General features: G+C 49.1%; 1 protein-coding gene across 4 annotated transcripts in view; it reads left to right on the plus strand.

The window, feature by feature from the left end:
• The window catches only part of tnika (TRAF2 and NCK interacting kinase a), a 97,857-nt gene that overhangs the window by 42,014 nt on the left and 42,269 nt on the right, over nucleotides 1-13,574 (plus strand). For all 4 annotated transcript variants that reach the window (XM_036553971.1, XM_036553972.1, XM_036553973.1 and 1 more), the window contains exons 3-6: nucleotides 2,513-2,569; nucleotides 4,684-4,809; nucleotides 11,935-12,045; nucleotides 12,278-12,368. In XM_036553971.1, coding sequence (XP_036409864.1) covers nucleotides 2,513-2,569; nucleotides 4,684-4,809; nucleotides 11,935-12,045; nucleotides 12,278-12,368 — 385 coding nt within the window. The remainder of the gene's footprint in view (nucleotides 1-2,512; nucleotides 2,570-4,683; nucleotides 4,810-11,934; nucleotides 12,046-12,277; nucleotides 12,369-13,574) is intronic.

Here is a 13,574-nt window from a genome sequence, read left to right on the forward strand (position 1 = left end):
CTGCCTTTTAGAACCACAAGTGTGACAGTAAGCCATATCCTTGTTAGGATCTGTCTGCAGTTGACCCCCCGTAGATATCAAAGGTCAGGCATGATTGGTTCTAACTCCTGACCTTCAGGGAGATGCAGGAGAATGGCGCTGTCTCTTACAGGGGGAGAATTCACACGCATGTTTTTTAACGGGCTGAGAAATTCTGCTAGCCCTCCATAGTTTCCTTACAAAATACACTGATGTTGGTTGTATGTAACATTAACGAATTTCAGGAAGCGTTTTCAGATTTTGAAGATTTTCCAAATTTTCCCATTCACTAAAGAAGGAAGCCTTAGGCGTGCTAAATTTTGTATGAAAATGTATCAATAGCACTGAAGAAGAAAAACATTTTTGCTTGTGGACATAGAACATCGATAGTCTCTGTTCATCTTAAACAAGGGACATTAAGCTTACAGTCCTCTTCAAAGGGAACATTCTGGAGTCTGGTGCCCTCCAAAGAAACTTTTTTCAACTTTAAAACCTCACCTGATTTTGAGTGGAGTGCCCGGGGCTATTGTACTGGTGGTGTTGTAAGTCTAAAGGTTATTGTCTTCCGCTTTCTTTGGCGTGATCTGCAGGCAGTGGTCCCCCTCACTGCTTCCATGTGAATGAGCTTGTCTCTGAAGCGCCGCTCACCACACACAGGCTGCCCACCTACAGGAGCAGCTTGTCAATGGTGTCTGTCTGAGTTTTGTTCTCCGCCTCGCTGTTCTAGCACTGAGAGCGGGGGAGTGGGGGGGTTGGGGGGGGCAGGAAGAACTGAGACAAAAGGAAAGGCAATCTACAGCACACAGCGAGTCTTCATCCCACAAACCTGCAAACACTTAATGGTGGCCAGATACATCAGAGTCCCCTCCCTCAAGCAAAAAGTGAGAAAAACGATGAACATTGAAAGCCCTCTACCCCAAACCCTCCTATTACATAACAGCCTCTCAGCAATATAACATTGCTAAAATGTTACAGCAGCATTGTGTGAATGTTACATCCATGCACGTGGATGATGTGTGAAATTGGTCTCCCCAATGACAAAGCTGGCTTAAAACTAAGACAGTGGTGGGGGTGTATTATTTTTTGATCGTTTCTCTGTTCTGTCATCCCCATGGTTCTGTTAATTGAGAAAGTGGATCACATGTATTTGCTGACTGGCCTGATTCTTTGTAAATTGTGGGGAACATTACATTCCCTTAATATGGTCATGCTTTTTGCTTGTTTGTTTTTGTGTGTATTTACCCTGTTTAAGCTGTACTGCATTTTATGCCAAGGAGGGATTTGCGAGATGGCAGCTAAAGAGTCTGTAAATTGTTGGCCAGGGAGATCTCTGGGTCTTGTTTGTGGAGGTGGTGCTTGTGTATATTGTGCAGACACTGGGTTACAGCTCTGCCTCCCGTAATTCCTTTCTCCAGCTCACCTGCACTAGGCCCAGCTACAGTCAGGCTTCAAAGGGTTAGATGAGGGTGCCTTCCTATGTTCCTCTTCAACCGTACATTGCCGGAATCAGCCATTAAGCAGTCAGGGGTGAAAACTGAAAGGAGATGTTGGACAATTTGTGTGGACCCGGTTGGCGGCATCTCGCCACTGACCTCCTCAGAGCAGAGGGTGGTGCCGGTATGTGCGACGCTGGCCACCGGCCACTCTCGAATACCATCCCGAAGCCAAGCGAAAACAATCCCAGCAAACTGTCAGGCAATGAGAACGCCACCAGCCTCGGGGCCTGGCGCGCTCATTCCAGGAATGCTCACACAGGTTCGTTTGGGGTTTCTTACTGATGCAAGAGCCTTCTCCCCAGCGCATCCTTTGTTTCCGCTCCTGTGTTCTTTCTCGAAACAAGCCGGGAAAGAGAGCCCCTGCCGACACCACGTCGGTGGCACCTTGCAGGCCGAAGAGGCCTCGAGCAGCCGTTAGAGGAATGAAGTTTTTCACCCAACAGTGGAGAGAGAAGCACAGAATAATGTTTTTTTTTTTTTTTTTTTTTTTACGGATTAAAGCCGAACGCTTTGTGCTGAGCTGCATCAGCAGGCGCTCGTGTGGGTTGTGCAAACTTGGCGGGAAGCATTGCTTCTCTTTACAGTACTGTTGCCAATCTTTTTTTCCCCTAGTTCTTTCCTTTTCTGACCTGTAAAATATGCACATTTTTCATGCACCAGAAAAAAATACAAACTCCCTTTTAACCAAAGCAGATTTTTTTTTATTACAAAGATGCCATTCACAGAATATCCAGCTTAGTCTTTATGACACGAAATGTTCCACTTGTCAGGTTCTGGGGGTTTGTAAGGCTCTGCCCAGAGGAGAAGCAGAGATAGTGGCTAAGGAGGACACTTTAGTGGTCTTGCAGGAGGAGGATGACGTGATGAATGGTGGCATTAGCAGGGGAGTGGATGCAGCGGAGGGGGGTGTCTGTAGTGGGCATGTCCCTGCAGGTCTCCTGGCTCCTCCCCCTGAACTGCAGGAACTCAGCGGCTCCCTCCTCTTTGTGTCTCCGCAGGGTCGCCATGTCAAGACGGGCCAGCTCGCTGCCATCAAGGTCATGGATGTCACCGGGGTGAGGCCGGCGGTCACGCTGTCACCAGATGTGCACAGGCACTCACTCACACACACACACACACACGCGCGCGCATGCACAGTCACACGTACGCACACTCTTTCTCCCTGTCTCATGCATGCACATTCACACACAAACACACACATAGACACACACACACACACACTCACACACACAGTCACACTCTACACACTCTGCACATGATAGCCTTGAATGAGCACATGCGTTCTGCAGGACCGTGGCCTCTGCGCTGGGATCTGACAGCGTGAAAGGGCTTAGTGCAGTCAGACGTGAACGTGTCAAAGTGATAGCGGTTATTAATGCTCCCCCTCCCCACACACCCGCACATATGCTGTACATACAGCTCGACATACAGAATACCCCCTCTATACATACCCCATGGTGCCGTCAGAACCGAAAAGGTGTGAGAGACCGAGATGCTACCCTACCAGATGGCATTGCATAATCCTTTGTTGGGCACTTCAGGCCGGGGGAAAAAGGTTGGTACTTCACCTTACATGTTGTTGTAGCACATGTACAGCTAATTGGACCTTTAAATTTACTTTTAAATATTCGTGGAAAAATATCTATTTTAAAAATGAACCCCAAGGCAAAAGTGCAGTATCATCTGTACAGTGAATTTCCATAGTTGCTCAGCTATGAGGGACGGGCCAATTCGGTGCGTGTTTGTGCACTGAGCTTGTTCGTCTATGTGGAGTCCTTCTATGTTTTTTTTTTCCGTTTCTCCCTTAAGATTATCTTTAAAATCCAAATCTTCCCCCAGGGCTAAACTGCCGTGCCCAGCCAAATTTCTCAACCCCCTCCAGCTTAGGGTGACTAACGCCCCCCCTCCCCCCAACGCGGCTTTGCGTAAGCCTGGTGTCCACGGCACGCAGAAGGGGTGACCCAAAGCCAGCCCCCCAAATGATGCATTGCTTAACAGTTACAGCAAAGAAAAGGTTTTGGGCATTGATTGGGGCGCACCTGTCAAGCGGACTTCCCAGCAATCCCCAGAAGCCGCCATAGATCCCACTAATTGCATCAGCAGCACAGGAGTGTCAGTTTCCGGGTGGGGTGGGGGATTTATTCCCCTATTTTCCAGAAGCTTCAGAGAATGCTGTGGCTTGGCAGGAAGGGAGACGTACTGCTCTTGGAGGTGATTATTCAGAGACCCCCCCCCCTTAACACCGCCACGCTCTCAGTTCTGCTCTCATGGGGCAAAGAGAAAGGGGAGTGAGGGCGTGAGGTGGCAGGGGGAGGTGTTGTGTCTTTAATCAGTGCAAATGGGTGGATAAAGTCTGAGGTAAATTCTCACTGGGGGACACACCAGGGTCTCTGAAGAGCGTCACAATGTAGGCGGGTCAACGTCTGCAGGCTGTGTGGTAGTGCCTGGCACCCCTGCCCCTACACGCGCACACACACACACACACACACACACACACACACACACACACACACACACACACACACACACACACACACACACACATTCACAGACACACACACAGTCATACACAGCTGATCCCAGCGTGCAGAGCCTGCCCTTTGCTGTGGCGGTCAGCAGAAGATGACAGATAGCCTGTTGTCCCTCCTGTCTTCTCACGTGAGGAGGTGGACTTTAGGGGATAAAAACGCCAAACTTGAAATTTCAACAGCAAGACAGCGTAGCTCTCTGTGGAGAGCACAGCCCTGCTCCTGTCGGGACAAGCCCTGCAGTTTTGACAGTTCCCCCCTGAGAGTTGCTCACTGAGCTCCCATGTGAGCATCGCTGACGTCAGTTACACACCACTCTCTTTGTGACGCCACTCACCCCCTGCTGATGGGACTGAGGGCGTCTCTGGAGGGTCGAGGTGTTGACAGATCCGGGTCCTTCGGCCTACAGGAGGGGCGCAGGGGCGCAGAGGATCTGCGGCTAGTTTAGGTAGAAGCCACTTTACGTGACCAGCTTTCTGGGGAGGAGAAATGAACCTGCCAGATCGATTTTTACAGGCAGGGACTACCATTGTAGTTCTGCGCGTGTGTGTGTGTGTGTGTGTGTGTGTGTGTTGGGGGCATGGGGAGGACTTCTCTCCAGGGCCCCCGCATCATTAACACCTGTGCTCGTCTCCCGGCAGGACGAGGAGGAGGAGATCAAACAGGAGATCAACATGCTGAAGAAGTACTCCCACCACCCCAACATTGCCACCTACTATGGCGCCTTCATCAAGAAGAACCCCCCGGGCATCGACGACCAGCTCTGGGTGAGTTCCCACTCTTTCACGCTGTGGTCGTGGAAACTGCACCCGCTAACCTCAGACAGCGAGAGAGGCCTTGAATGTAACGAGTGTTGTCGGCCATGCAGGGGGTCCGTTATTGCAAGTCTCCTGCTGTCCCCCTTTTCTCCAGTCCTTACTGTAGGTAGCGAGACTTTCCACTCTTCTGTCCCGGGGAGGAACGCTGTGTTGTCCCAGTATTTGGGTGTATGATTTTGCATTCGTCTGCACGCAGGTGTTACTGGGTGTGCGTGTGTGTTCAGACTGTAGCAGAGACACAGACTCTATCCGGCCTGAGCATCGATGGCTTTACAGCCTCCACCTACATCCACTGTTTCCTGGGCACCGAAGGCCCAGGGACAAATGAGGCTCTGGATTGGTGAGGGGAGGGGTGGAGAAGAGGCTTCCCATTGGTTATCCCTGCTGAAGATGGAGCCAGTGGAAGGTGGCAGTCATGGCATTGGAGAGAAAGTAGAGCAGGGAGTGGAGGGGGCCGGACTGCCCAAAGGGGTGCAGGCGAGGGCTGCAGGAGCAGGAGTCATGGGGAATCCAGATAAGCATCTATCCCATAATCCCCTCAAAGGAGCGGCCTGTCTGTTTTTAAAGGAGATGTGTCAGGAGAGCCGCCTGCCTGGGTGCCTGAGGTTTAGGTAGTGCAGCCTGTCCAAACAGTCCCTTTAACATGCCTTTGTGGTCACAGGCACAGTCTGTGTCTGGCACAGACTTAGACTACCTGCCACGCGGAGGTCTGAGTTGATGTGCTTGGGCAGCTGCCACTGTCTACACCTGTGTGCCACCCCCACGCTCTCTCACTCGGTTCCTATCTCGCTGTTGTCCCCCATCTCTCTGTCTCTCTCTCTCTCTCTCTCTCTCTCCCCCTCACCCTGTCTCCTCTCTCCCTCTGTCTCTCACTCTGATTCCTTATTTTGCTCTCATTCTCTCACAATGCCCCCACCTTGCTGTCTCTCAAATTCAAATTAGCTTTATTGGCATGGAGTACAATTCGCTGTTATTGCCAAACTCTGTTACACAATACAAATAACACTTAAATAACAGCTATAAATCTAAGCCAATGAACATATATAGACAGAATACTGATTTTAAATGATTGACAGCTCATCAGAAATCTCCACATTCTGTAAGAGTAGTGTAGACTGCATGTCTGATAAATCCTTTTGGATTTTCTTGCTTGTGTGGTAGCGCACTGTCCTTCATGCTATGGCAGGGTGAAATGCACTTCTCTGCTGACCGGGCTATTGGTCCTTCCCCTAACAGGATTCAGAGTTTCTCATTGCATGACATGAGATTGAAATTCTTCCTCTGTCCTTTCTCTCTCGCTCTCTCTCTCTCTCTCTCTCTCTCTCTCTCTCTCTCAAATTCAGATTCACACTCAAATTCAGATTCAAATTCAAATGCTTTATTGGCATGACTGTTTCGGTGGTAACAACATTGCCAAAGCAAACATTCTTATAATCGTTCTGTAACATGTAAACAGAGTAGTAATGAATGACGCTGTCCTTCAGGTTGTGGCTTGCTGATGCCCCCCCCCTCCCTCTCTCTCTTTCTCTCTCTCTCTCTCTCTAACACACATACACACTCTTTCTCTCTCTCCCACCTTGCACCTTCTCATTGAGACCACGGAGGAAATTCACAGGGCACAGAGATAGAAGGAGCTCCTACAGCGCACGCAGGGACCAGGCGTAAATGAAGCTCGTTTGTGGCAGGTTTCGATACGCTGCGGTGGGCGCTGAATGGAGGGACCCCTCTTGTAAAGGGCACCGTTCCCGCTCGGGTCAAAGAGCACAGCTCCGATTGCTTGATCTCTCCCTCCGCCTTCTTTTCCCCTCCCTCTCCGTCTGTGGCTCCCTTTGGTGCTTTTAGTTCTCTGTTCAGCCCTCGGCCCGGTTCTGCAGTGCCCAGCGAGTCAGGCTTTCTTTATAGAATACCCAAAGGTGGCTTTTAATCTCTGTACCACACACACGGACACGCACGCAGGGAGGCCACTGTTGGACGCCTTAGTACACACACACACACACACGCAGGGAGGCCACTCTTTGACGCCTCAGTACACACACACACACACACACACACACACACACACACACACACACACAGCTCAGCAAACTGTCCCTACATTGTACCAGGAAAGAAAGCTTTACACAGAGCTAATCTGCAGACAGTCAATAGCAAAGCCCGAAGAGGACAAAAGCCTATGCATTTCCACAGGGCTGTCCTTCATCTCCGCCCCTGCGTTTATTTCTGCCTAATTACGCCTGCACGTTGCAGCGGAACCGGACGGCAAGCACCGGGCCGGCGCGGACAGGGGCACTTAGGCCCGGTGGAAGGGCCGCGCCGCCTCTTTGGGGATAATTACATCTGTTGTGATTGAGAGCCCATAAGTGGTTTTAGGTTCACGGACTGACAGAGGCATTTATTCTGCCCGCTGAGTATTAATGGGCGAAATCACCGCGGTGGCGGCCGCTCAGAACCGGGGCCCCGCGGCGCACCGGATCAGCACTTTCTTTATGAGCGGCCGTTTAAAACCACACTTAAAACAGCGTCCGGCTTTGGGTTCCCCCGTAAACTTTAATTAAGTCCTCTGTGATTTATTCTGCGCACCACAATATTGTTTTTTTTTCTTTTTCTTTTTTTTTCTTTTTTTAAAGATGGTCTGTAGTTTCCGGAGTGGCCTTGCTGAACCTGCTGAGAAAAACAACAAGGTGGTGGAGAAATATAGCTTTGAAACAGAGCCGCGTGAAGCCCCAGTTCTGCTGAGGCTGCGCTCAGACTACCCTGTCGTGTCGAGCTTAGGGAACTGGGCATGTAATCAGAAGGTTGTCGATTCAGTTCCCAGATGGTGCACTAAATATGCCGCCATGCAAAGTGATATTATTTCAATCTATCAGTCAAATATTTTAAATTATTTCAATGTATTTGAATATACTGTAAAAGCTACACAGGATAAGGTAATCAGTACAGGGAATAACTAGTTATAATAAATGAGGCTCACCAGTCGTGTTCAAAGAGGCTGCCCGGCAAAGCATCGTGGAATTTCAGCCCCCCGGGCCCCGGTCTGTTGGCCGCCCACAGAAGGGGCCCGTTCGAGACAATGAGTCACTCTCCCAGATTAGCCCGTCGGAGAGGGGTGGCAAGGAGACGGAGAAGGCTGGCAGTCAGCGGCCCTCGCTGACATCACAATTCCCCTTTTGTGCTCCGCCGCTCGGAAAATTGGGTTGCATGATGGGTAATGCACAGGGGAGCCCAGGCAGCAGACAATCACTCCTTACCCGGGCCCTCTCCGTGGATATCAGGAGCCGGTAGAGCTGAACTCTGCTAGCAGCCGTCCTTCTGTGTCCCTTCTGTTGTGAATACCCATGAAGGAAAGACTGATGAGCAAGCGTTCCCATCCAACCACTTACACAGGCATAGATGAGTTTTGGGAATATGTATTTTGATCCCCAGGGCGTCCCTAGGATTAAAAAGCTATGAAGCCAAAAGCTATGATACAGAGGTTGAAGGGTCCTTGGAATGAACTCATTCATACCATGGTTAAAAAGGTGATCATTGGTCAAAATTAAAGACTTGTCTCCTTGGAGGAATGTAAAGGTCTCCTCTGCAAAGCATATCACCTACAGCCAGAACACACAGTTCCCATCCCTGAGCTGATCCACTGAATCACATGACTCAGCTCCCAGCCCTCTGATTGGTGGAGTTCTGTGGCCTCACCTTCAGTACAGGGATGTGTATTCACTTCACTTTGACTGCAGCAGTTAAAAGAGGTGGCCTCAGAGTGGTTCTCAGCATCCTGGTCACCTTGAGGTCCTGTTGTGGTCAGACCATAAGAAACAAAGATGCATTGACTGCAGAATGCAGAGAGGGTTACCAGCCCTGTTTACAGAGAGCCATTTCACTACTGAAGTCCTAACACTGTGACAGCAGTGTACACTGTGACAAGAGCTACAGCCTCTTCAATTGTATCTCCAGGCAGTTTTTTTTAATACATACATGTATGAAAGTTATTACTTAAACGATGGCCTTTATTCAGTTCAAAGCACATTCTGAATTTTCACAGCGTTGATGCAGCGTTCTCCCTGGTCTGAGGCCCATTGTTCCGCCACTGAATCACGTTAGTGCTCGTCTGGATGGCTCCCCAGTCTCATCTCGCCTCTTTGAAATGGCTTTCTCTCTTTCTAATTTATTTTCATTACGTGCTTGAGGAGCCCGCCGCACATGCCCCCCGATTACACACTTTCGGCGGCACGTTACTGTTTTAAGTGCATCCAGCGCCGGCGAGGCAAATGGATTTTAATAATGAAGTATTCCTGAGTTATTTATCGAAGGCCATTTTTCACAGTGAGGCTCCTGGCCTGTTTGGGGTGATGCTCAATTGTAGGTTAACCAGAAAAATGCCTCCACTGTCACCCCTCCCTGCAGCCCCCCACCCCCCCCACCCCCCCTCACGGGAGCATCAGAAGCCTGATCTGGGGAGAAAGGAGGGTGCAGGGTTGTGAAAGAGTGCAGTTGGCTGTACTGTGGGAGACGTGCATGTGACACGTCAGTTTGGGCAGTGGCGTGAATCCGCTTGAAGGTACGGCAGCGATGGTCACACCATGGCAGCTCAGCCGCTATAACAGGACGGACCCGTGGCTTTCCGGAAAGGGCTTTGTAACAGTGAAAATTGGAGAGCGAGAGAGAGTGAAAGAGAGAGAGGAAGAAGGAGAGAGAGACACAGAGACACACTTCCGGGTGTTGGGGGGGGTTTGACCAGTCATTCCAAGGAAGAGACAGTAGACAGCAGGGCCATGTGATGAGAGATGTGTGTGTTGCCTTGCTAAAGGCTGAACAGGGACACAGTCCCGCACTGAGCGAGAGTGAAGTACGTTCTTGCTATTGCGTATTGTGTGTGGGGGAGGAGGGCAGGTCAGCAGTTCTCTTGAAAACATATTTTGGGGAAAAAAGCTGCATGTCTGGCTCTTTACCCTTTAAGAGTTGCGTTTCTTTTTATCTGGAACGACGGAAGGAGGGAGAGAAACAGCCTTTACGTGTGACAGTTGCCCTTTTCACCACAGTTGATTCTTAGTCCTTATCATGGCGCTCAGCACCTCCGAAAACAAAACAAATGGAAAGAACTAATAGGCACAGACAGGCTGACACTTGCTGTGTACCTACGCTGCATAACCAAGATTTACCCACTGATACTCACTGATAGTGTACTTTTTAGTACAAGTATGGAGAAAACCTTGGTTAGATTGGGCAATAGAGGTTTAATATGTAACGGGTGATTATACTGATGTCCATGTAAGATTTTTACTTTTACAATAAAATCTCCACCATAACGTTTGTTTTTGTGCTCCGTTTGTTTTAGATGTTATGTTTGTGACAATATTTTCAGATAGATTCATTCTCTGTACATCGAAAGGCAAATGAGAATAGGGGCTGTGGGATTTTGCAGTTCGTTTGTGGCCCTCTGTCACACAGACTGCATCCCCGTCACGCCTGACCTTTGCACAAGAGGCCGAGCGGAATCCTCTTCCTAACAACTGTTCTTTCAGAAGGCCCCGTCGTATGTGTTCAGTTGCACAAATTCGCACAAGACTCCCGTTTCACACGGAATCCATTCCTGTGGAGACGCTTCAGTGACATTCTCCCTCAAAATTCTGCCCTCCCTAAGGTTAGAGCGTACCTCTGGGATCTGAGCGGCCAGACAGTTTCGCCCTCTCATGTTTTTATGTATCAGTACGCATTCATCCATACATTCCACGTCCATGCAAATTTAAACAGCCTTCATGGTGCCAGCACACGGCACCGCTCGGAGAGATTTACTTTACTTATGTGTTCCTAGCACTGGGATGATGTCAAAGGCTAACACATTTTTCATTTTCATTCATCTTTTTGACACTTTAAAGAACTATTCCAGAATAATGCCAGCAGAATAGTACACCGAGAAGGGATTTATTTTCCTCTGTAGATATTCCCCATGCTGGGAGTGTCAAAGGCCTGAGCTATTTTTCTTTTGTCTTTTTTCCTGTTTCTCTTATTTTTCTCTTTTTTCTTTTTTATTGAGAAACTCTGTGTGCTGCGACTTTGGATAGGTTATAACATGGCCTTGGTTTCATAATGGCCAGCACTGTTCCAAGCAGTCCATTACTGAGGTGCTCCTGACAGCATGTGAGGACACTACCTGTTTGTTTGGTCCATTTTTCCTCTCTGTTAGCCGTTGGCTTGGGTCGTGAACCCTGTGTTCCCAGATAGCGTTGCTGAAGTACAATTCTTCTTTATTGGACTGGTCAGCTGCCCTTTACATTACTGTTAGGGGCTTTCAGTTGGTTGGAGGAAGAGGAGGAGAGAGAGAAAACTATTGTGTTGTGAGGAGGGTGTGTTGGTCAGTTTGTGACACTGCTCTGGGTGAGTTGGTCAGTTTGTGGCACTATTCAAAGGCCCTTGTTTTGCTTATGACGATAAATGAAGCAGCTTTCTGCCCATTAGAGCACTTTTATAATGTAACTATCTTGTCTCCTACAAGGAAAAAAACCCAGCAAACATGTTTGGTTAGACACACCAACACGTATTAATTACCTTCACAAGAGCTGTTGACTTGAGGTTTGGCTGGCACATCTAAACTGAAAGCCTTTTGTGCTAAATATTCATAGCCTTTTTCTGAGGAAATGAAGCTCTAGGTATGTATCACTCATGTTAGTAGTAACAGCTACAGGGTAAACAATGGATTATTAAGAGAACAGCTCAGAGTTTCCTTTAACTGGAAGGGACCTTTAAGGCACCAGTGAGGCAACCCTTTGTGTGACTCAAAAGTTTTTTCCGGATTGGGATTTTCAGAGCCTGTTTAGAAAGATGTAGGCCTGTGTTTACCACAGACCAGAGGAAGCCAAGCTCCTGTGAGCAAACTAAGGTGTGTCCCCCTTTCTTCAATACTTCAGGCAGAGCGTGATTGAGCTGACTTTGTCTCATTCATTCAGACAGGGCTTCAGACATCACTGGTGCTGGTGCTGCCGTTCCCTATCTCAGCATGTAGTTGTTTGGACACATGTATGCAGGCTAACTCACACGAGCATTCACTCACATGCAAGCTGATGGTCTCCTTCTTCTCTCCCACAGCTGGTGATGGAGTTCTGTGGTGCCGGCTCAGTGACAGACCTGATCAAGAACACGAAGGGGAACTCGCTGAAGGAGGAGTGGACGGCCTACATCTGCCGGGAGATCCTCAGGGTGGGTCCTCCTCTCCATGTCCCCTAGCGTCTCCATTCTCTCTCTGTGTCTCCTTATTGTCCCTGTTCTGTCTCTCTTTGTCTCCTTACTGACTATCCTGTCTCTTTGTGTCCTTATTCTCTCTGTCCTGTCCCTCTGACTCTATCCTGTCTCTCTGTGTCTTATTACTGTCCTTTCTGCATGTCTCCTCAATGACTCTGTCTCTGCTTACTGACTGTGTTCTCTCCTGCAGGGTTTGACTCACCTCCACCACCACAAAGTCATCCACCGGGACATCAAAGGCCAGAACGTCCTGCTGACTGAGAACGCAGAGGTCAAACTAGGTGAGAGAGCGGTCTTCTCGGAGGGGTGGACCCAGGCAGCGAGCGAGGGGCAGCCTGTTTTGGGGAGGAAGCAAGCCTCATGCACATCCTTACCCTCATGCAGAGCCTTTATCACCACTCTACAAATGGTGCTAAGCAGAGCGTTGTAGAAGTGTTTCCACTGCAGAAATTTTGTCACCAGATCTACAGACATTCAGAACAATCAGCTTTATTGACTTGTTCCAAGATATTAAACTTCTTGCATAAAATAAGCTACACTTCCCTTTAGGATGAGCCCTCAGGCCTGCTCCTAATAAACAGCCAAAAAGCAACTTTTAGAGGGCGAAACGGTGACTTTCTGCTCCAGAGAGCTGGCCGCACCGTCGCACTGACTCTGCGATTACACAATTCTTCCCTTTCATGACTCAGCAGATAAAACCCCTAACAGAGGGAGTCCTGAGTCTATAGAGGGATAGAATAGAGATCCATCTATACATCGGTGTCAATGTAAAGCATTGATTATCTCCCAGCCTTGGCAGCATTATAGTGGCGCGGCTGATACGGGCTTGTATTTATAGGTAGCACTAAAGAAGAGAGATTCAGGGCCGTGGTCACTGCTGCATCAGCCCTAGTGAACTTCCTGTGATAAAGCACCGTGTCGCCTCGCCGTTTGAAAAGCGCTCCCTCCGTCAAGCGATAGGCGGTCTCAGAGAGGCGGCAGGGTGGGAGCATCTTTCTTCATAAAGACCCTCGGGGGCGAGGGTGGGGGTGGGGGCAGGGGGTTGCGGACGGTTTCATCTCAGCACTCCTCTAACTGTTTGGGAGAAGAGGCTCCTTTCGGGGCACCAGACAGCGCGAGTCTGCTGGAAACGGTTTGGACCCATCGCCGTGCTGCTGCCCATTTGCACCCCCCGGTGCTCGGCGGGTTTTGAAAGTGCCGTTATCAACGATGCCTCTCGGCGAGCGCTTTGCCTTTCAGTTTTAGTATAAAGAAGCAAGCTTCCTTTGAGGCTGTTTACCACAGCTCGGCCCCTTCTGGGACTTTGAGTTTGCGTTCAGCGGCTGCCGCTGCTTTGCTTGATAAAATATCTTTCATTTAGTCACTGGGATTAATATGATTAAATAAAATGAATCCCACTTGACCCTGTACTGTACTCCTTTTCAGTGGTCATTTATAATGAATTGTGATTAGTGGCTTAAAAAAGGGCATTTTACTCTTATGCAACC

The sequence above is a fragment of the Megalops cyprinoides genome, chromosome 20 (genome assembly GCF_013368585.1).
Source record: "Megalops cyprinoides isolate fMegCyp1 chromosome 20, fMegCyp1.pri, whole genome shotgun sequence".
In the NCBI taxonomy this organism is placed as follows: domain Eukaryota; kingdom Metazoa; phylum Chordata; class Actinopteri; order Elopiformes; family Megalopidae; genus Megalops; species Megalops cyprinoides.